Source organism: Delphinus delphis, chromosome 5 (genome assembly GCF_949987515.2).
Source record: "Delphinus delphis chromosome 5, mDelDel1.2, whole genome shotgun sequence".
Taxonomy (NCBI): Eukaryota; Metazoa; Chordata; class Mammalia; order Artiodactyla; family Delphinidae; genus Delphinus; species Delphinus delphis.
This window is the reverse complement of record NC_082687.1, coordinates 112,359,243-112,383,644: the sequence shown is the minus strand read 5'-3', so window position 1 is coordinate 112,383,644 and position 24,402 is coordinate 112,359,243. Positions and strand designations below refer to the sequence as shown.

General features: G+C 36.4%; 1 protein-coding gene across 2 annotated transcripts in view; it reads right to left on the bottom strand.

Moving 5' to 3' along the window:
• Positions 1-24,402, bottom strand: part of ANK2 (ankyrin 2) — a 242,204-nt gene that overhangs the window by 54,010 nt on the left and 163,792 nt on the right. For both annotated transcript variants that reach the window (XM_060012911.1, XM_060012912.1), the window contains 5 exons: positions 24,057-24,110; positions 16,525-16,669; positions 10,015-10,117; positions 9,211-9,314; positions 4,458-4,493 (listed from right to left, as the gene is read on the bottom strand). In XM_060012911.1, coding sequence (XP_059868894.1) covers positions 4,458-4,493; positions 9,211-9,314; positions 10,015-10,117; positions 16,525-16,669; positions 24,057-24,110 — 442 coding nt within the window. The remainder of the gene's footprint in view (positions 1-4,457; positions 4,494-9,210; positions 9,315-10,014; positions 10,118-16,524; positions 16,670-24,056; positions 24,111-24,402) is intronic.

The following is a 24,402-nucleotide window of genomic DNA, read 5'->3' as shown; positions in this document are numbered from 1 at the left end:
TTTTTTTTTTTTTTGGCGGTACGCAGGCCTCTCACTGTTGTGGCCTCTCCCATTGCGGAGCACAGGCTCCGGACGCACAGGCTCAGCGGCCATGGCTCACGGGCCCAGCCGCTCTGCGGCATGTGGGATCTTCCCGGACCGGGGCACGAACCCGTGTCCTCTGCATCGGCAGGCGGACTCTCAACCACTGCGCCACCAGGGAAGCCCTGACTGATCTTTTTAAAATTCTCTTTTGTTCTCATTTACTCCATAATTTCCACGCCCCTTTTCATGCAACAATTTGTTACCCTCCTAGTAAGTACTAGGTGCCCTGCTAGGAACCAAGCGAGAATACAGAAAGTAAAGACGTAGTTGCTGCTGCCGAGATGCTCACAGTCTAAGCCCCAAATGTCACATGATGGTTTCACTTACTCAGAATCACTTACTTTCCTGATCAACGAGAAATGAATTAAACCATATATAGAAGCCATATCAGTGCCACAATGACAGTGACCTTGTTCTCCATATTTCTTCCTGTGTCCCCTCAGTGCCTAGCACAATGTAAATAGAGCACATAGTAGGTAGTTAATAAATAATTGTTGAACAGTGAATGAATGGAAGAGTGAAAATGGTAAGTTGTGAGAAGCTGTATATATTTATTTCTTATTGAGAAGAAGCCTAAAATAGAAGGTTATTTAATTCTCTGGTCCCTGGACAAACAATCCAGTCAGACCTCATTCAAATTACTACACTCAGATATTTCAGCTCATAAAATAGCAAAACAGTTGAGAAGGACCGACCTCAATGTTAAATATTCCTCTATAGGTATTTTACTGCTCCAAAATGAGAGACCCAATATATTTATTTCCCTTGATAGAGGATGAAGAAAGACCAAAGATTTGAAAATAAAAGAACTTAAAGACCGGAGCTGCAAGTAGATAAGTTTAACTATATGTGTCTCGGTGTCATCACAGATCTGGAAAATTATATTTAAGTACTGCACTGGAACACAAAGTAAATTGGAAAAATTTAGGTGCCCATGTGCATAATTCAGAGAAAAGAAAAATTAAATTTCCAATGAAAACAAGTTTTTGTGTCTTTATCAAATAACTAAAGGAAATGCAACAGAGTAACAAAAAGCAACAAGCTCTACTGAGGGAATTATTTGACAAGAGAGACAGAGAGAGAAAGAAAGAGACAAAGAAAGGGGTGGGGAGGGAGGGAGGGAGATGGAGAGGAAAGTAAATCAGAAGGATATCAAGAAAGAAACAAAAGCATTGGAAGTCATGAAAGAGCTAAATACTGATAGTAAAAATTAATAAAAATGTTTACAAATTCAGCAAGAAAATACCCTAAGCCAATCAGACTCAAATAATGTAACTGCAGAATAAACAACCAATTAAAAAGCTGACTATGTAGAACTCTATACCAAAAGAAGTCTTTTCTTCAAATAAGAGGGAATAAGAGAAATAATGATTCAAGATTATATCTAGGGCTGATGAAAAATCTTTTAGATAAAAGTCAACATGCTAATCATTAATCCCAATAGTTTGTAATATAAAATTAGGTTAGCATTTGAGCATTTTCATTTAAAAAATCAGAATCAAAAGGTGTCACTATTTGGATAGGAAGTAGAATTAGTGGATAGTTATTTTGTGATGTATAAAACAATTTCAAGGGACATCCCTGGTGGTACAGTGGTTAAGAATCTGCCTGCCAATGCAGGGGACATGGGTTTGAGCCCTGGTCTTGGAAGACCCCACGTGCCGTGGAGCAACTAAGCCCATGCGCCACAACTACTGAGCCTGCACTCCAGAGCCCGCGAGCCACAACTACTGAGCCTGCGTGCCACAATTACTGAAGCCCGCGCGCCTAGAGCTCGTGCTCCTCAACAAGAGAAGCCACCACAATGAGAAGCCCATGCACCACTACAAAGAGTAGCCCCCGCTCGCCACAACTAGAGAAAGCCCTTGTGCAGCAACGAAGACCCAAAGCGGCCAAAAATAAATAAATGAAATAAATTTATAAAAATTAAAAAAAAATTTCAAAAAGCTAAAAGCAGATTATAAAAGACCATTTACTTTTTTTGGTACCATAGGAAAAAGTGAAAGGTTGGAAAGGAGGGAGTCATTATATGAATCAGTTCACATACTAGGTTTGATTAAGTAAATATGATTTTCTCATATGTCCAGATTAAAAATGGGACAAGATAATGCCTATAAACAGTTGGAGATGAAAGGAGTTGAAGTAAAAACATGTAATTAAGTATGCACAGAGGTATCGTATATGGATTAAAGCTAAGCTCCACTGTTTGTGAGCACTGACTAAAGCCTCATCTGTCAATGAAGGATAATCATACCACCACTTAAGGGCAGAGTGAGGATTAAATCATGTATGGGTAAAGCATATAGAATTCAATAAATGCTTGTTCCCATCATTTTCCTTTCCTGGCACCATATGGTTTTATATGTCTTAAAAATTATAGTATAATATAATACCTAAAAAATAAACAGAGAAACTAACGTTTATTAAATACCTACAATGAACCCGGAACTTTGCTAAAGCAGTTTAATATGGAGTTTTCATTGGTTTATGAACTGTACTATTCAAAGAAGATATAAAAATACTATTATCACAGAGCACAAGATAATGCAGCAAGTACCATGCTGTTTCCTGGATACAACTCTGATCTACCAAGAGATCCATCCCTGTCTTGAATTATTGCTGTAACCTCGGGCAAGGCACTTAACATCTTTCGGTTTCAGTTTTCTCATCCATAACATGAGAGACATTAAATTCTTAAACTCTAAGGTGGCCTTCTGGTGTTAAAATTCTAACTAGGTTAGACAACCTATTGGAATGTCTAACAATAGGTTAGACAACCTATTGTCTATTCCAATAGACAACCTATTGGAATAATTGGAATCCATTTCAGATGTTCTGGAAGCATTCCTAATTGGAAAATAAACTGCTACTCCTGCAAGAAATATACACTATTTTTGCTGTATGGTTAAAACAGTCAAGGAGCAGTTTTGCAGAAAATGTATACACATACTGCACTAAACATTGACTTCAGACTGTACAGACAAAAAACATCACGTAACATACTCGGTTTTAACTGTATATCTTACTCTCCAAATGAAATTCAACAATCATGCAAATTAGAAACCCTTATTGAAGTTTTCTAAATTGTGAGATACGATGTTATCACAATTTAAAAGGAATAAAAGCCAAAGCAATCCACCATTATTATGCAGATGACTTGCCTAGGAATATGTAGTTGATTAGCTAGACAGGTACATGCTTCAGAGGAGGCAGCAGAAAACAATGATTCTGCACTTTTGAGGACTATATCCTCCACCCCAAAAGTTATGAATCCTTAGGTTTACTTTTAATTCATCCAGGACCATGGGGTGGGGACGGGGAGGACACTGCAGCATTTGAAGTTAGTTATTGATTGAAAATAGGGGAAAAAATGTCATCAGGGTGCTTCAGTGATCCACATATACATAGCAAGAGGGCCTTAAATCTGATTTCTGGGGCACTATGAGAAAACCGTATCATGAGCTCTTTCTCCTCTATAATTTCCTTAATTCCTTCCCAATCTTTGAAATTCCATGAACTGAAAAACTGATGAAAAACGGCTTTGAAAAAAGTGCCTCAAACTTGTTAAAATCACCAAAATATTTATCACTCACTATGTTCATGTATAGAAACATAATATTTAGTGTGTATTTCAGAAAAAAGTAAAAGAATGGATGTACATTTTTCAAAATTGAAAACGGTTTTATTTGTAGACAATCTTTAGTATCATGATGGATGACTGTAAAATAAAACATAATAATCAGCAGTTTGATAAGAACCTTTAAAAATAACTTTATTAAAATGAAATAGAATAATGGATGTCTTTAGAACACTGGAATCATTCTACAGCACAATTTGTAAAATATCAAAAGGCTGCACTTAAAGTAGTACTAGCAAGCAAATGCACTATTAATAAACTTTCAGCCCTTGGTTCACCTAGAATATAGTTAAAAAAAAAAAAAAAAACCTCTGCTAAGTGACACTTAAAATCACAACCTTTACTATAACTTGAAAATAGCTCAACCAATTTGCATAATTGCTGGAATAGCATTTTTCAGCTCTATGTAGCACTTGTTCTCACAAAAGAAGCTAAGATATGGAGACCCATGACCAAGACAGGCTCTCACTTTAGGTCTACATTCATTTTGGTACAACCCTACCTAATTTCCAATAAAATAAGAAATACCCACTTTCTCTATACCATATGGCCATGATATGAATAAAATACATCATTCTCTCTCTCTCCCTCTCTCTCTCTCTCTCTCTCTCTCTCTCTCTCTGGCTAGGTATGGTCACACTAAAGCATCCTGAGGCAGGGTATATGCAGAAGGAAATGACAAAAGGAGGAGAGGAAGAGGCAACATGTTCAGAGAAAGAATTATGCAGAAGTTCACCTGCTGTTGTCACGATCAAGACATGGAGAGGTGCGGCTGCAACAGAATAGATACTTTAGCACAGAGAAGGAATGGATAACGTGAAATATAAAGAAGGAAATCAGAAGTGACTTTCAACTGAGATATATTATTTATATACCAATACCGTATTCATTGAAAAAAAGATGGAAATACAAATGAGATACAGCTCTATGCAAATGCTGAGAGAAGAGCCAGGTACAGGGGCTCTGTAGCAACTCCCAGGTTAGGGAACTGGGATATTATAAAATCACTGGAACGTGGATTTGTAGCCTTATTCAACTCTGGCTTACGTGGGCACTTAAAATCTAAATGTCCAAGAAGCTACAAAGCATCAAAGGGCATTATAATGAGAGTTTCAAAGTTTTCGATTTGATGGACATAGTTTTGCCTCCAAAGCTTTTCTTTCATACTTTTAATACTTTCAAAATAATGGTAATGACCTTTTGGGCTCTTACAGAAGAAATGCAAACAGAAAAGGCACAATTAAAAAAAAATAGCTCCAATGACACACAATAGCATAAACTATAAGGCAGAGTAGGTAACATTAATTACCTACTAGTAAGTAACAGAAACTATGCAAACAAAATCTTAGTGCTTTTTTCAAGACTTTCACTCCCTGTTTTGGGGATTGCTGTCTTCCTCGCTGGTCATATTGTTGAATCCCACTTTACAGTCCTGCCTTTCACTCCTCTTCTACCTGAGTCTGCTCTTCCTCAAAACACTCCATACGTTTTTCACAGAGTTCACTTGGGTTTTCAACACCTGATGATATATAAATGGATATACATATCCTTTGGACCAGAAACCCAGCCTTACAAAAGGCTGGGTACAGCCTTACAAAAGGCTGGCTTTGCTACTTATAAAATAATTTTCTTCATCCAGAAGAATTTACCTTCATGTACCTTTTAAAAAAGGAGTGTTTGAAATACACTAACAGCTAAATTAACCGCTATATGTACTTAGATAAATATTAACGTTGTCAAATGAGAAACAGCTTTAACTTCCTTGAGTTTCAAATATCACCTTCCACTATTTGAGCTAACATCTTTACTTTTTCTTTTTTAAAATAGACTATATTTTTTAGAGTAGTTTTAGGTTCACAGCAGAACCATCTTCAGCATGTTTTTATGAAAAGGAAGTCCTTTAAAAGATTACTTTCTTATTGACTTCTAGTTACCATATCTTGTAGTATAACATCATGAATTGACATTTATTTGTTGGCACTTGGCTGTTATTAAAAAAGTATAAAAATAAAGACTTTCGAAATAATATTTCAAGTGAGTCACAAAACTAGCTCTCACTAGGAACTTGTGCCTTACATCTGTTGATTCATTATGCACTTATGAAATAGGGAAGATTAAATTCAAATTCAATCTTGTCCAACCTTGTGTTGGATGTGATTATGACTGGGATACTAGAAATAATAATTGTTGGTTAGAGTGTGAATCAGTAAGGCAACTTCTTCAAGAACAACAACAAAAATATTACTGTCAGCCTTTCTTTTGCTAGCTATTGGCTGTATCTCTTGGTCAGAACAGGCTTTTTAATCACTGATACCTATTCTCCTATAGTGACAGACATTAGTCATCGGAAACAGTAGAAGTAAAAGAAAATCACTAATAGTGCTTATTGGTAGAAGCTGTGTCTTCCATTAATCTAAAATCCCTTTATCTAATCTAATAGAACATTATACATCAAATTAGTGGCATATGCATATAAAAGCTGACTTTATTATCCCTTCTATCAAAAATTATTTTTTTCTTACATTTTGGGCAGATTTTGAAGTGGCCTAGGAATTCACCCAATTAATTAAAGAGAAACTCAGTTCCTTGAAAACTATATAAAAACTATTACTCAGGAATCTGGTGTATAATGAATAAAATTACATGTCATTGTTACATGATATATTATGAATTTTATTCATATACATTCATATCATGGTAGCTTTCAAATACCATCACCCTCAGAATCATTGAGTTTTCAGTGGTAACTACCCATCCTCTTAGAGTCATCTTTTGCACTGTGTTCATTCAAATACTATAGTAGAGACACAACTTTATGATAGATTACCTGATTAAAAATAATAAGTCAAACACTGCCATTATGAACTGTACCACATTGGTTATTGTCATTTAGAGGATTCAGAACACATTCTGTTTCACTGATTTGGAATTTGTTAAAGATGTGGAAAATGTGTATGGGGATTATATAAATACTAATGACTATAATCTATTGAGTACTTATTCTTTCTAGGCAGAATACTAACTACTTAAGAAGTGTCAAATCCTTAAAGCTCCACTATGGAATTCATAATATAACATTCATCTTATAGGTAAGTAAACTGAAACTTATATATTTTATACAACTTGCCCAGTGTCACATATTGAGTGTCAGGGCCAGGATCTGAATTCTGATTGATCTGATTCCAAACACACTCTTAACCATCATGTTATCTCTCTTCCAGAGATTGTCTTCCAAGTTCAAATAACAACACATAGGTGTGTTTCTTAAAGGTAGTGGCTAGGTTTTACTCATCTATGTTCCTTAGTGCCTGGCACAAGGTTTGATACATTGTAGAATTCAACAGTGTGTGAAGAATGAATACTTAAGTAAATGGAAAGGATAAAAAATATTTGAAGTAACTAGTCATATGTTAATTACCTAAGTCACCCTTAAAGTCAAACTTTTATTAGGCAATTTTGTTCCTTTCTAACGGTTTGTATAAAACATATATATCTGCTCTATTGGTACTTGTAGAATATACCAGTGCCAAGGCCCCAGTGACAGAGACTGTGATGTAACTGATTTGAGTTGGGGCCCAGGCATCAATATTTTTTAAAGCTCCCAGGTGACACCAATGTACAGCCAGCGATGAGGATTAGCATCAGTGATCAGGTGTGAAGTTAACAGAAAAACTGATTTATTAGAGACCAAGATTTTAAAGATCCTTATTTTAATGAGTGATTAAACTTTAACCACGGGATACTCTTGTTTCATCATAAGTAATCAATTCTAATTACTTACACATGTATCTAGTTTTATACTATTGGTATGTATATCGATGTACCTCATCTGAGTATTTTACTGCCCTTCAGTAGTTAAGACTTCTTTAAGAAATTCCTTTTATAAAGTAAATTATTTTGGAAATTGAAATACCACCATAACACTTTGACTCTTTTATAAATTCGGTTACTAATAGTTAATTACATTTTGCTTAAAATAATCTTGTCACTTTGTAGGCTGGGTATGGGCTTCAAATACTAGACTATGGTTTCTAGATTCTGAACTATTATCCATCAACACTCTAGGTCCAACTTTCTTTTTTTTTTTTCTTCTCATCATTGTTGAAAAACTTAGTAGCAGAATGCAATGTTATGCTTTTTGAGTAGTTTATAGCTGTCAGATTTTAATTATTTTATACTTAAAAATGTGTAAGTAAATCTGGATGAGCTTTAATTGATTTTTATTCCCTTGAATAACACCTGCATCAAGGACTAGCTTTTACTTATTTAACAAAGAAGAGTATTATGATTATTTTCAATAACTAATTTTATATTCATTCTCCGAGCCTTTAACAGAAGATCAGGCTAAGAAGTACAACATTTTTAACTACAATATCTTAGAATGCTTTCCTGAAAGGAGAATATTTTTTTTATATTTATTTATTTTGGCTGCTCTGGGTCTTAGTTGCAGCATACGGGATCTAGTTCCCTGACCAGGGATCGAACCCCGGGCCCCCTGCACTGGGAGCACGGAGTCTTACCCACTGGACCACCAGGGAAATCCCTGAAAGGAGAATATTTTAGAATAATCAGAACAAGAAAGAATCTACTAAAAATAGTTCTGGGGATTATGGAAAAAGAGTTCGGGATAATAATTTAAATCAAAATATTATATTTAGTTAGATAAAATATGGCAGGGATTAAAAGTGATTAAATAAAAACATCTTAAAAGTTTATATGTAATTATGAAATTACTATACAACTTGACACCATTGAAATGTAAGGAAAAAAGCAATCATGAAGAGTTTACAATTTAAAACTCCTTAAGGAATGTATATTCCACATAATTGAATTCTTATAACTTAAGATGATCTTTAAGAATGTTTAAACTTATTAACTCAAAGCCCTACTTTTTAATGAGTTGATATAAATAGGCAGCATTTCTTAAGTAGTGGCAAATATATTATCTGGATGACTTTTAAAAGACAACTGAGAACCTGACTGGTTGCATTCAAATTTTCCTTTTTAGAATATCCCTACTTCAAACAGCTTGTGAACTCCTCTATACATTTGTATGACTCACACTTCCGTAAACATGATTTTAAATGCATTAAAACATAAGCAAAGGCATTTATGAAACTAGTCAGTTAATCTTAGTAAACAGAAATTTCAAAAAAGCAAATGATCTTGCCCCTCTTTTCAAGGCCATCTTAAAGACAAAAATGTGAACAGTAAGGAGGCCACTGGTATACTCTGGTTAGTTAGCAAGCTGTCTGACGCAATTCTACGACTTATTTGAAAACAATGGTCAGTTCTTCTATGCTGAATTTGACGCTTTTTGCTGGTTTGTTTGTGTGGATAGAGTCGATGGTGGATAAAGCAGTGACAAGTTTTCAAAAAGGTCACTTCCCCTGTAAGCTAGCCATCAGCTAAAGCTACTGGACAAAGCTGTTATTTTCACTCATCTCTTTTTACCTCTCGATCTGGATGCATAATATTGATTTACTTACCCTGAATGAATAGGGCTGGAAGAAAGAGCCACGTTGTCTAAGTTCTCAGTGCCCCAGCTTAGACGATAAGAATTCCTTTCTGCCTCCTTGGCTAGAGTTGACACCTAAACACAAAGAACACTGGATTTAATAAAAAGACGTTCCTTCAATTAAATTAAAATATAATGAACTTTAAAAAAATGGCGTGACAGGAAAGTGATATTATCTGGAAAAACGCTCATTTAAAAATATGATAGAAGACCAAGGCATTTAAAATGTATCTTTATAATGCATTCCCATTTAAATTATATTATTGATATAGGATCACATTTCTGTAATTGTCTTTGAAAAGAGTAGGTGTTCATCTACTTCCTATATCCAGCCAAAGCTGATAAAATTATATCTAAAATGAAAATATTCCAAAACAAATTCTATATCTTTTCTAATAGAAAACAATTTTAAATATAGAGAGACATATTTTTAACCTGTACCTTTCATCTTTTACCTTAAATGCATCCTACCTTACATTTTCCTTTAATAGAGATTTTATAAAGGAATTGAGTTTTATATATAATGTCCACCCGGAAGAATCCAGTATAGCTGAAGAAACAAGCAGTATGTTATTTTAGAAAAACTCTGCTCACTGAAAAATGCAGCAAACATTTTTTATGTTTTAGAAAAACTCTTAAATCCCTTATCCTAGATTATCAACTGAATTAATACAATTTTTTTTAGATTAAAAAACTTCCTCTGGACATTTCCGGCATCCGATAATGCTAAAAAGCTCTCCAGAAAGCAGAAATGTGAAGGCAAAAAGTCACATACCTGGTGACTGGGGATCACAACTGTGTCGTCAATCATGGCACTGTCCCTCAGGTATGAGGCATGGCTCAGGGTGTGAGACCTGTCGGAACTGAAGGATCGAAGGCTGGTAGGTTGGCAGGAGGTCATGGTCAAATACCAACAGCAGTAGTAGGGTTGGGAGGATGAAATGACGAGCCGAGCAGGAGAGTGAAAAAAGCGTGCTATTAGCTAACAGTGCAACTTCCAGGGGGACATAAATCGCAACCGTGGAAGAAGGAAACACAGGTCTCTGTGTTGCCGTACCTCTCTGTCCCACAGCTAAACTAACGTATCTTTTGACTGGTTCCTACCACTCAATGGCAAGGGCACAAGGGAATCCAGAAGATAAAATTTGATACTCCTAATCTGATTCATTTTCTTCCCAGAAATGTTTGAAACCAACAACTGTAGCTTACTTACTGCCAGTATAAGAAATTCACACAGAAAATAATTCCAGGATAGATTGCTTAAATCTGTGTTAAATGTAAATCTCCCTGCAACTAAGAAAAATATTAGGGGGCGGGGGAGGGGACTAAGACAGCCCTTGGAGAGAATGAAATGAAAGCACAGGTTCCATTTTCACTCATTTTCCTTTCTCTCCACGCCTCTTTTTCCTCCTCTCCAACTGTGAATGACTGAATGTTCGTGCACACCCCTGGAAGCTACAGAGTGAGATGAACTGTGGCCAGATGCATGCTTCCTGCGGAAGTGGTGTCCCTCCTGTTTGTCCCTGGTGTTTCCAACAATGCTATTTCAAAGGACAGCACTGTTCCTCGTGCATGTCCTGTGTGTGGTGAGTGAAGCACCACAGAGTGCTGGTTGCTGTGGCAATGAGATGCAAGAGCACAAGAAACTGTTTCCAAGACCAACCCACAAAACACACACATCCGCCAGCACGAAAACGAACTGCCAGTAGACACTGACCCAAAACTGAGGTTTGGCTTCAAGATGGGATTTAGGCCTTGATAATCAATGCTTTACACTTCTGATAAATCTGAATTTCAAAGTTCTGAATTATATACTCAAATGAAATTGGTGAACCTTGACATTTGCATAGATGCAATTTCATTCCTTCCTAGTCAATTTGTGCAATCAAATGACAAATAGACTGATAACTTAAATAAACTATGTTTTATACATGTTAGTCCAAGTATTAAAGATCTGTATTCAAAATATTAGCCCAAAGCCCATAGGGGAAAATAAAGAGATATGCAAACTTTCACAATATTGATAGAAGCAAGGTTTCATTTACGTTTAGCTAGTAGGTATTTGGCTAGTGAAGCGCTACAGAATTATGGACTAAACATCAAGTTAGCATATTTATTAGCAGAAGCTATTTTCTTTTGCAAATATACCTAAGTTTGTAAGCCATATACTGTCATCTTTATGAGGTGTCAATATTGCCAACTTCAATTATTTTTGAGGAAATCATCACTTGGTAGATAATTCATAGTAATTTGGGGCTTTCTCCTATTCTGCTGTAGGATTTATGCCCCCAAAGTAAATGCCGAATATTAGAGGGTAAGTGACATGAATCAAAAAAAGTTTAACTGTCTGATCCTGGGACTTCCCTGGCAGTCCAGTGGTTAAGACTCCACGCTCCCAATGCAGGGGACATTGGGATCTCTGGCTGGGGAACTAAGATCCCACATGCCACATGGTGTGACCAAATAAATAAATAATCAAATATACTTCAATAAAAAATAAAATAAATATTTAATTGATCCTATGTTTTTACACCTATATTAATCTGTGTTTATAATAAAATCAAATCTAAATAGAATTTGACAATATACTATTTTATGTTATATAAGCTCTTGGGGAAGATTGAGGCTCCTGACACAGCCAAGGCAGGAGCAGCCTGAACGCCTAGCAAACCTATTCACAGGGGTTTTAGTCCTGGCACTTGGAAACAGCTTACATTATAGCTGTTTTTACAGCTGTGCAGTTAGATTTTGATGGTGCGCTTCATAAACAGGCTGCTGTGACCAACCTTGGTGTGACCTTGAAATTGAGGATGGGAAGGTGATTAAATTATTGGGGAAAGGGGTTTTTAATCTCAGCAAAAGCTTGCCTCAATTAGTGGACTGAGCATTTTTTTTTTCCTGCACTTGTATTGTTTTGTACCAGGCAGCACTAAGGTCAACAGCTCTTAAATTCTATTATCCTTTATTTTGTTTTGAATTGAGCCAAGAGAGGGCAAACAGTAGAGAGGTCAACCTCTTGAAATGATATGGTGTCTACAGGCGCAACCATCTGCCCCCATTAGTTCTGCTGGGCTCAGATTTGTTAATTACTTAATCTCTATCCTCAGCTTTAAAATTCAAAGATCCAGATGGTGACTTTACACATTTAAAAGTGCTAGATTCGTATGAATGAACAGTACTAAAGGACCAACAGGCACTGGAGTAAAGGAGTAAAGATGCCTGCTCATAACAGCAAGTAGAGACGTCGTCACTACGTAGATTAACCCTTAAAGGCAGCACTGGAATAGTAGAAACACAGGTCTCAAAGGGGAAATGGAAATTTAGCTTGGATGGGAACAACTTGAATGGCAAAAAGAAGGTACCTCAAATAAGACCCAGTGACGTGGCTGCCACCACTGTAAATGTGTAAACTTTGAAAAAAAGGCAGCCAGGTCTCAATGGCCACTCTAAGGGAGGCACCACAACTGGGTGGATGTCTGTCTGCTTTAGGAACGAGGTGTAAAGAGCTCATCTGGCTGTGAATGTAGAGCTACATCCTGCAATCAGTGTATCAGAAATAAAGGTGGATTACTGATATCCATCTACCCAATACCTGGGTCTATCTTTCAGTTGGTTTTGAAACAGGAGCAAAGGGGTGTTGGTGCTATTTTTTGTCTTTCCTAGAGCCCCAACAGGAAAGAAATACAGGGGGAGAAGAAAGGAAAGAAAGAGACAAAGTGACTGACCACAAAAAGGAGATTGGGGCAGGGAGAAAAAGATATTAGAAGATGCAGACAGAGAGTGAGGAAAGTTGGAGAGACAGAGGGAGAGAGAATAAGTTGAAACTATATGTCTAAATATCTCTATCCTCTGATTTTATTCTAGTTCACTCTGCTTACTGCCTTCTAAAATGCTAATTGGTATTTAATCAATGTTTATAGTTCTAACTGATCTTTTTTCTATGACGTCATAGAATCTACTTAAATGAAATATATGAAGTAAGAATATTCCAAGAGTAAAGAAATTATTCTCTCTAAAGGAATCATGACCAGCACAAAGGTCTGGGATAACTCAAGTCTCTGGATCAGAAATTGCCTACCCTGATTTAAAACAGTGCAAGCAAATTCAAATATTTTGCAACAGAGTTGCCTTTTTTTTTTTTTCCAGTAAGTCAGAGGTGGTGCTGTTCAGTTAATAAATCTGCAATAGCACATATCCATAAAAGTGTAAATTTTTACTTGCTGTTTAGCTAAGGGATAGGCCAAGAGTTTTTTATGATCTTAAATTTATACTTTTTTCACCATGATACAACTGGTTTCTGGACACATATTAGGTGGTATCAAAGTCTGTAATTCCACAGAAAAGTATAATAATTACTATCTTAGGAAGCTGCAATATTTATTAGACATCCAATGAACGGTGTTTTCAAACCTACTGAGCAAGTGAATATCCAAAAATGTCAATGTGTCTGATTTAATACACGGAGAATCTTTTGTGGTTCATTGTTATTTAGCGTTTTGCATTGAATTTGAATAGTATTTTTAATTTGTGAGTAATAATAAAATAAAAGGGACACAAAATCCAGCGAATCAAATTGACTGTGTTTCTATTCAATGTGATTAAAATTTACCTATTTTTATTCTTCTGCATCCATGTACATTTTAGGCATCTGAATCATTTTTTTTTTTTAATCATCTCCAACTATACATAGGCTAATTAGGTTCCTTTTGGGGAAGCCATGCTAATGTTTTATCAACCACAAGGTGGAGCTGTGACCGTTAAAACAGTCAGGCCTGGGGCCTGTCACAGACTGATTCTAGTAAAATACTCACCCTTCTAGCTTGAATAGATATTCAATACATAAAAATCCTAATCTGAGAATAAATCCATAATTCTAGAATATAAGCACCCCCTGCCAAGACAGACAGACAGACAGACACACACACACACACACACACACACACACACACATACATACATTGAGCAGGGAGCAGGGAAATGTGGATGTATCCAGGAAAATCATGTTTTCATGCTATGTAATACCTACCTGGGCATGGTACTATTGAAAGCACACCAAATAAAGAAATAATGAAAAGGAAAAAAATGGTTACCGAAAAAAGGTAACTTATATTGAATTGTCTAAGCAAAATTTAAAAAATAAATAAAACACTGCATTGCAATCATGAAAATGAGATACTGACTATAATTCCATCTTGGAGAGCATGAATACATCTGGTGTTCTAGAAATGCAAGTGTGGAGCTGGACAACAGCTCACGTCTCCAATGTTTCATATCTCCTGTCTTTACAAGCTGAGAAGTATTCAGTTTAGGTAGAATCCTCTAACCACTGACCCCTGTCTTATAGAAAGTATTGTTCTAAATCTTTCTCAGTACTAAGTACTTTCAAAGAAGGCAAAAGGATCAAATCAAGCACTTACTCTTAGTAAAAGAAATCAAGCTGGGAAAAAAAAAAAGGATTTTTGGATAACAGTAATATGATTATTCATAGCTTATTATGAATTTTTGCAAAGCCATAAACATTTCACTTTATTGAAATTTGAAGCCTTTTAAGAATCTCAGACTGTGAGGCCCAAATCAATCAGTGTGTCAACATTCAATATCTAGAACGCTGACACCATCACAAGCTCCCCTACCCTCACCCGCCAAACGGCTCCTCCCTGTGTCCCCTGATCCCAAGGACCACTCTCTACCTAAGTCATTGAAGCCAAGGAGCCAATCAAGTCTCCTTCCTCTTCTTCACCCACCCCATGAAATCCATCGCCAGATCTGGCCAGTTTTACCTCACAGATATGTTCTCAAATTTTTCATTTCTAAAACTCTCCCCATGACTGCTACCACCCAGGTTAGAGTTCAAGTCGTATCCTAGCAACTTCAGCGAACATTACCGCAATAATTTCTCAGGTGGTTGATACTGCCAAGTTTAGCCCTTTGACAACTTTCCTCTAAAATTCATCCTCTATATCACGGTCAGAGGGATCCATCCGAAATGTAAATGTGACCTCCCCTCCTTCATACTTACACTCCAGCCACACTGCACTATTCTGTTTCTCTCATACACCACGAGCCTTTGCTCACCTTATTTAAGGCTTCAAATACCCTCCCCACCTTTCTTCACCATCATCACTATTATTCTGTCTCGGTTTGGGCTCATTCCCTCCAGGAAGCCTGAGCCTCAGGGCTCCAGTTGCACTCTGTGGGTACCACTAGCTTCATCTCTCTCTCACTCCATTAGATTCTGAATTTAGCAATTACATATTAGTCATGTTTGTACCTCTGGTACCCACCACAAAGCCAGCCCAGAAAGGCACTCATTACACGCACACTGAATTGCTTTTTAAAAAAAAAAAGATAGGAGGGAGGCATTAGTACTCAAGGGAAAGGCCCAAGAAAAGCTTGTTTTTGCTAATTCCCCATTCAGAATTGACTACTCTTTAAGGCATTTATTTCTTACACTCCAAATGTGCTGGATACAGCCAAGAATAGAGCCAATATTAAAGTTATAAACCTAAGATAATTGATTAGCAAAAGACATTACACTATATGTACAACCACATGCTTAACCTAAATTGACTGACAGTCATACTTTTGATGAGGCTCCAAGGAATGTTCTTAATCAGTTTACCTCAAAAAATAATAAACACCTGGTGTGCTAGTTAGTAATAACCCCAAAAATAGATTGTATATTTCAGAATATAATATAAACCTCCCTGGATGTGGCTATCAAATCTGGGCTCCTTCAGATTTTGCTATCATTGCTTTTGGTGTCCAGGCTCTTTAGGGATTCCGTTCTGATTCTTTCGCATGAAAAAATCAGTTCCAGCCAACATTTCCTTCTCAATTTGTTACCTTTTAATCCTTCTTCACAACATACTTTTGTTCACAGAAACTATGGCCCTAACAGAAAACCCCAAGGAGATTGGGAGGATCTTATAACTGCCGTTTAGTAAGAGTATCCATAAGGCAAAACTGTCCTTTTAATTTGCCTAGAGAAAAAAGTTGCAGATGATAAAAAATATCATATTTTAATGGTTCAGAGCTCTTTACTGATCATGGCTCTGATTCTTACAATGCTTGACTCCTACTAAACTACTTAATCTCTCTAGGCCTCAGTTTGCTTTAAAATGGACACTTGAAGTTGTTAGAGAATGCAGTAAGATAACATGCTAACTGCTGAGAGTAGTGAGATACCTATAGAGTGTCAATAAGGGTGTCTACTTTTTTTATTATTATCATAAAAGTGTGTTGCACTCACTTCTGATATCAAGGGAAAGCTTTATGTGAATACCTGTCAGAGCGTCCTCCCTCCAAGCTGTATCTCAGGTAATTCATCCCATCCAGGAACTGACTGCTAGGTAGGGAGTCATCACCCAGTTCTTTTAGATCCTCAGGTCTAAGGTACTCTCCCCCATCACCTGTCATCGTGTCATCACCTTGAAGCAATCAGAGAAAGATGGAGAATTACTTGTTGAATGTAATATCGACTACAAAACATGATTATGATTGTGAAGAAATCAGCATAATAGCACTGACATCACTGAAACACTGCACGCTAGAAAAAAAAACAAAAACAGAACACATGCAGCTGAAGAGCGCTAAAACTCAGGTAAACAATATTTGACCCATGTTCCTATTACCTACTAAGAAGAAATAATTACCTGAATTGGAATTCTTTTAATATCAATTTTCTTTACTCATTTCTTTAACCCGATAGCTGATTTATCATGATAGCTGATTTATAGCTTTATATTTAACTTAGTAATTAGCACAACATGTAGACAACTTAGCTTCTGTCTATAGTATCAATAATTTTGTACATAATGTCCAGCATTAACAGTCTTTTCATGTAATTGACAATATGCTAAGAAATACCTACTGCTCTAAAACAAATAAGAGGTGTGTTAAATGGAACAATATGACATAAAATTAGCAAAATATGCACATTAGGGAAAGAACACTAGAATGAAGTAGACAGATTATGACACTGTAATAAAAAACCTGGAATTTAATTTTAAAATCATTACGGAGCATAAAAAGGATGCTTTGTTGGAAACTAGATGGTTTCCCAAAAGTGAAGTACAGGGAAAAAAGTGAGATAGATAATAATTAAGCAGTGGCCAAAAGCGATGACTAAGTGTTGTAGCTCTCATTTGGAAGCACAGATGGTACGAGTACATTCCCTGCCCGTGAACTGGAATAGAACACTTTTAAAAATACACATTTCAGGAAATTCAATAAATAATACCTCATTCACAGAAATGCTCTCCATACCATTAATGTGCTGGGATGGGGCATGAGGCATTAGTACTCAGGGGAAAGGGGGAATAATTTAGCTGAGAGAAACAATTTTTGATGATCCTTTAAGCGTACTAATCACACACTGAAAGCCTGATAAACAATGTAAGGGAAAATGTGAAAGAATGTAGTTCATGCCTATAATTAAATTAAATATTTATTTTAATCTTATCTGTTTAAAATAAGTGTTCTAAATCAATACTAATTTATTTATAAAGATACAGCATTAAAGACTTTTAAGAGGAATACGTTTTCAGCATCTCATTACTTCCCTGTATATATGATCTTAAGAGCCCATAATCAAGACTATTAGCTCTCCAAATTACTTAAAGGCAAAGACAGTTTGAACAAAAGACCTTCCAGTAAATAGAAATGTAACTTATTCACCACTAAATTTTTTTCTCAAAGTCAATGCATTTAATATTTGGCAGTTACAAATCTCATCATTAAAATTACTTTTATTGCTCCTCAGTGAAATCATTAGATATTTATTTAGTTTTAGCTAAGTGAATTAGGCTACACAGAGTAGTTATTAAAAGTTTAGTCTTTAAAATCAGATAGATCTGGGTTCAAATTCTAATTCTACTACTTACGGGCCAGTTAATCTTCCTAAGCCTCAGTTTCCACAAGAAGAAAATGGGAATGATACTAATAATCTATCTCACGTGTCAGTTATCTGAATTAAGTAACATATAAGGATTATAACAGAGTTCTGGAATATAATAATCGCCAGTTATTATTTTTATCAATACAAAATGATCTAAGTGTTGACACACCAATGAAATATGAGCCAGATTTCATTTATGCAGAATAATTTTTGAAAAATTTAAAGAAAAATATAATTGTACTGTTTAAATATTTCATAAATCTGACAACTCTAATGAAAACATGAATACGTTTTTAAAATTAATTTTGTTAAAGTGGTTCCCCCCAACTCTTGTATATATTCTCTTCTTCAAAGTGTTCCCTCACAAAACACGATGCAGCAATAGCAGCGATCCAGGGATAAATAACAATATAGATGAACATGAAATGCATGATGTTGGTGAACTTTAAGAACCAAAAAGGTCAGAGGAGGGAGAGATCACTTTAGAATAATGTAGTGGGTTGAGTAATGTCTCCCCTGCCCCCAAATTTCATGTCTACATGGAAGCCCAGGATGTGGTCTTATGTGGAGATAGGGTCCTTGTAGATGTAAGTAAAGTAAGGATTTAGACGAGATCATACTGGATAATTGCAATGACGGTGTTTTTTACAAGAGGAAGAGAAGGACACACAGAGACAAAGAGGAGAAGGCCATGTGAAGGCAGAGGTTGGAGTGACGTGTCTACAAGCCAAGGAACACCAAGGATTGCTGACAGGCACAGAAGCTGGAAGAGGCGAGAAAGGGTTCTTTCCTAGAGCCTTCGGAGCTTAGCATGGTCCCACCATGGACTTCCAGCCTCCAGATCTGTAAGAGAATGAATCTGAGCCACCAGCTTGTGGTAATTTGCTGCGGTAGCCCTAGGAAATTCCCAAGGAAGCTGGAGAAGGAATCACTGAAGAAGGAATGGGAGCTGGTCAATTGCTTGGGAGCAATTTTGATGGGCAGAGATGATGGTATTTCAGGTGAGAGGCTAGTGTGTAAAGGGTCATGGAGGGCAGTAAAAACAGTATGAATAAAAGAGTAATACGCATTACTTACTTAGAGAATACTAAGTGGAATAACTTAGCACTAGTCAGCGTCCATGCTGGTGAGCAATGGCAGAAAGTCCAGGAAGAAAGCTGGTGTCTGAACAGAGTGACAAGATCGTGAAGCTTGGACATTTTATTATAGGACTTGTGGGACTTACGTGTTCCACTATTTCTCCCTTCTTGTTTAATTGGTAAATCTTTATATAGGAGTATTTTTATGAGTGAAATAAGTTGGGATCCCCATTGCTTTATTTCTGGGAGAAAAAAAAATTCTAAGATCAATCCTAAGACTTGGTTTACCAAAACACAGGTATTGTCTGGTTTGGATATAAGCCTAAATTATTTTCAGAAAAAAATATGCACGTCCTGTTAACTTTTGAGAAAACTAAGCCTAGTCTTATTTATGAAAAAGTGAAGGGAATGACTGAATGCAGGATGTCATATAATACAAGCTGTACCTTATGGATCCCTTGAGCAAGAGGCCTACAAAACTATGTAAAACCCCAAAGCCTGCTTGAATATACTCTCTCTCTCTTTCTCTATTCCCCACTCTACTACCCCCCCACACCTAATCCCCAAGAATCTAAAATAATTGAGCTTTGCTTTCTAGCATCTAATTCCTAATTTCACCCAGATTAGGGCATCCTGCCCATCTTCAGAGTCAATCTGCTTTTGCATTTCATCTTGCTTCTCCTAATTTGCCAGTTCTCACCACAGTCTCTTAGCAACCAAGATGGTTACAGAGAACAAAGACAACTCAAAATAAGTTTCAATTTCTTGGTCCTTAAAATTACTCAAAACTCCTTAATACAGTAGGGCCTACACTTCAAGTTTTCTGTCTTATTCCTCTCATCTTCTCCTCTTGTTATTCCTTGGTAAAGAGAAGGTTTATAAGAGTGAAGGAAAGAAAAAAGAAGGAAATCTAGCTGGATTGACTCCCAGTATGGAGAAGCAAGGCCCAGCACCGGCAGTTTTATCTTGTAAAAGATGCAAACAAACTACATGAACTTAGCTTTCCCCCTCTTGCGCATAAAGAAACTTACTATAAGACAGAAGGAAAGCAACTGGAAGAGTACATTTTTAATCAAATGTATCAAGTTGTGTGCCTCTGGTGTGGAGTCAACGTACAAGTTCAAAACCCCTGATTACACTGAGTTCTGTGAAATCGTGGATGTCCTTTACATTCTCCCTCATTTCTGCATTTTGATGGCTTTATTACAATGCTATCTGACTAAGACAGCTGCTACATTAAAAAACCCCCTCCTAGGTTCCGTGTTACCAAATGTGAAGTTTAGGGGTTTGGGGACACCTATGGTGGCCTTAGGTGTATATCCTGATGTCTTGATTATGTCTCAGAGAGAAATGGCCCAAAGACGCAAAATCCCTAAATGCTGTTGTCAGTGGCCAGATGCTAACCCAATGTTGGAATTAGCTGGAAAGGTACCTGTTCAGGTACTAATCTCACCAGGGCTACCATAAAATGTCTCTCCCAGGATATGTGTGTATAAAGCATGCTATGCAATAGTACATTATCTGCAGTGTGGGATGGAAAGTAGAAATGCCTGTAGAAAATGAAAAATCAATTTGGGAAAAATATAATACAGCTCAACATTTTACATGTTATTAATGTGTCCAAAAAATAAGATAATCATATCCTTGCCTTTCATCTTGGTAAGTGAGACGACCTCTACAGTCCAAGGCTAGCCTATCCCGGCCTTTAAATCCTCATCTTCTTTCATCTTCCTAGATACGTTGTCTGCTATCTTCAAATAAGATTTTGAATTTTAATATTTAACTCTTGTTTGAGTACAGTTCTATCAGGCTTGGAAAGAATTCTGCATAACTCAGAAAGCTTATGAAAGAATGGTTATACCCTAACATACTTTCTTTTATCAACTTATTTGATGTAAAACAAATAAACAAAGAGCAAACCCTATTTTTTTGCATCATAACAAACCTAAAGTGAATTTCCTTTTTGTTTCCTATACTTGAACAACCCCTTCCCTGCCATTACATTACATGTATCACTTGCTTTTAAAGTTTCATGTTTTAATATCTGGAAACTACAAGATTCCTCAGTGATAGAGGCACATTTAGCTATGACCAGCCTCTATAAGACACAGATCACAAGAGTACGGGAATAAATTAAGATAAAGTGGGAAGGTCCCAAGGATTCTTCATTCTGACAACTCCTCACAGTGCTGGGAAGAAGGAGATTCTCTGACATGTCACTGAGCTCTCTCTCTCTTAAGAATGCTCAGCGCTTCTGCTGATAAGTGGGTAAAGGACTGAAACCTCGGGTGTGGAGCCCCACTAACGTCAAGTGTCCACAGTGGAAGTATGTCAAAAGGAGAAGGTAGATGTGCCTCCGTATTTCACCCCAACACTCAGTCATTCTGGAGTTCTCTTGATCATTAGTACACATCGTCCCAGAGAACGAATGCAGAAGTTTATACACACCACCCACTCACAAATCTCTGAGTATAAGGGATACACGGGTCACATTTCCGCAGGTAATTTAGTTACACAGGTGTATAACCCCTGAGCCCCACCATACAATTTATGGCTATGGAGCTGAGTCATCAAAGACAGGAGTCAGCTCAGGATCCTATGAAGATGTAGAGGATTACATTTACAGCTTTGTTTTAGTCTACACAGTAGAATATTCTGAGACTGAATTCCCATTTCTCTTTTTCTTCCATTTCTCTGCCATTTTGCTCCATCAGGACTCATTTACATCATGACTGAGCTATTACAACAGCTTTCAAAGCGGGTTTAGATTCCACATTCACCACTTAGGAGCTCTGTGCCACTGAACAAACTACTTAACGTGTTTAAGCCTCAGCCTCCTCATCTTCAGGTGAGCCTTTATCACCTGAAAAACAAATGAGGGGAAATCCATAGCCTATCCCATATGGATGCTGTAGGCATTAAATGAGACAATGCACCTAGCATTGTGAGGTCTAGTAAATGCTTTCTCTTCCCTCAGATAGCTGCTTCCTTCCAATTTCATCCCAATGCACTCCTTCGTGTGCCGCTGCTGATTTAATCTTTGGACAAAACAGATTTAATTGTTTCAATCATTAATTGAAATCTTTAACACATCCTAATTTCCTTGACTTTTCAGTTGAGAATCCAAACATTCCACAGCGAAGCCCCGTGTGTTTTAAGGCATCGGCCAAAATGAATGACTAGATTATTTCGTCACTCTGTGTCTCTCTCTTGCCCTTTCCCATCTCGGGACCTTCCCATACTGTTCCTTCTCCACTCCCTAAAACCTGTGCCACCCTCCTATTTATCTCTCAGCTTTCAGCAGTTCCTTGAGACTGTGCTAGGTCTCTCCCTCTCCAGATTTTCCCAGGCAGATATGAAAAGCAGATGACATAGTGCCTTTAGTTATGCTTCATTAATTTATACATTACCTCTCCATATATGTTCACTTTTGATTCCCCCATGGTACCAGTCATAGAGCTTTACACACAAAAACATCACCTTCACTATCTGTTGATTGGATTTGTGAGTGGAAAATTCTGAATGCTTCACTATAGCAAGTTAGCCTGAAAGGACATCTGTACTTGGTTTGGATAGTCTTCTGAGTATTGACACATAGACTACCATTAAAATAGTAGAGCTGTAAAGAAAATAGGGACTGGCTAATACTATCCAAACACATGTGGCTGCACTTCGTCCATATAAATGATGGTAGGTTCCGGGAAAACATTTGAAGAGCACAAAAAATTAAAGGATTGGCAATGTCAACTAGTCAAATTCCTTTATACTAATTGTTTGTACTAAAAAGTTACTTCACAAAACTCAGACATATCCTATACAAAAATATTATTCAACTTGAATTTCTTTCTGGGGAAAAATGTTAAGTTTTTGGCCATATCTAGACATGGAGAGCTTCCTCCATCACCATGAAAGATATTCTTGATCATTAGCCAACATTCCTCTCAAATCAAGAGTTCTTATCACTAATAACTTTTAATACATAATAGTTTTAACAAAAGTATACAAGATGTTATAGCTAGGTCTTATATTATGCAATGGGCAGGTCCAAGAGGATGTTTCACACAAATGGAATTTCTAAAAACCCAGTAAATACTTTGGATGCATTAGCTATTGGAATTCTTTAACAATTATTTTGGAAATAAATAACTATTTTTAGATTAAATAATCACTATCTAATTTATCTGATTTATAAAGTTAGATTTTCATGTAATAGGTTTGCTTAAAGTGGTACCACATATACTTTGGAAACTTCTTGCTAGATAGAATATTTTATATTATTCATTTTTCCCTATATGCCAAAGTTTCCCCTAAATAATATTTAAAGGTTACTTTATTCCTAGCTAACTTTAAAAAATTAGATTATAACTACTAACTTAATATATTTTTAACCACATCTAAAATATATCTTTATCCAGGAATGGGATGACTGCCTATCAAGTAGCCTAACGTAGTTGTTAACATGTTCATGCTAATTCAATGTCAACTTATCCAAAAATTAATTTTTCTCTAAATTTGTATTTTAAGAAGAAATATTAGTTTTGGGAAAATATTTATATAATGTTCATTAGATAATTTAATTATGGTAATAGGTCTCAATAATAGTTTCAAAAATCATTAATAGTATAAGCAATTCATAGTGTTAAGCTTCCAAGTTAATAAAAATCCACACACCCAAATGCACACATAAGCAATTCCACTCATATTACACACGCTATTTCAAAAACCACTAGATTAGTATTAGGCACCCAGATTTAAATATTAAGCTAGTTGCTTCTAGCCAGTTAAGAAAAATTAAAAGCAAAGACAAACTTTCACTTCAACAATTTCCTCTAAAGGTACCTGAATCACTAAGCACTTCCCCATCAATAAAGTGGTCACCAAACTGTTTAAAGGCTGTTCAACATGTAAGTGAAGATAAGAAAGAAGATCACACGAAACAAAATATAGTGTGCACGTACGGATGCCGAAAATTGGCAAGTATTAGGATGGAACGCAAAATTATTACAATAAATACTTGGAACCATTAGCTTTGGCAATACCTTTTAATTTACTTACAATAGTACATTGACCCAACATTTGTTTGTTCTTGTCGTAAGTTCTTATAAAAGCTGAGACAACTCAATGTCTGTTACCGATAGGTGAATTAACAAATTGTTTCCAAATAAGGGCATCTCAATGTAAAGTT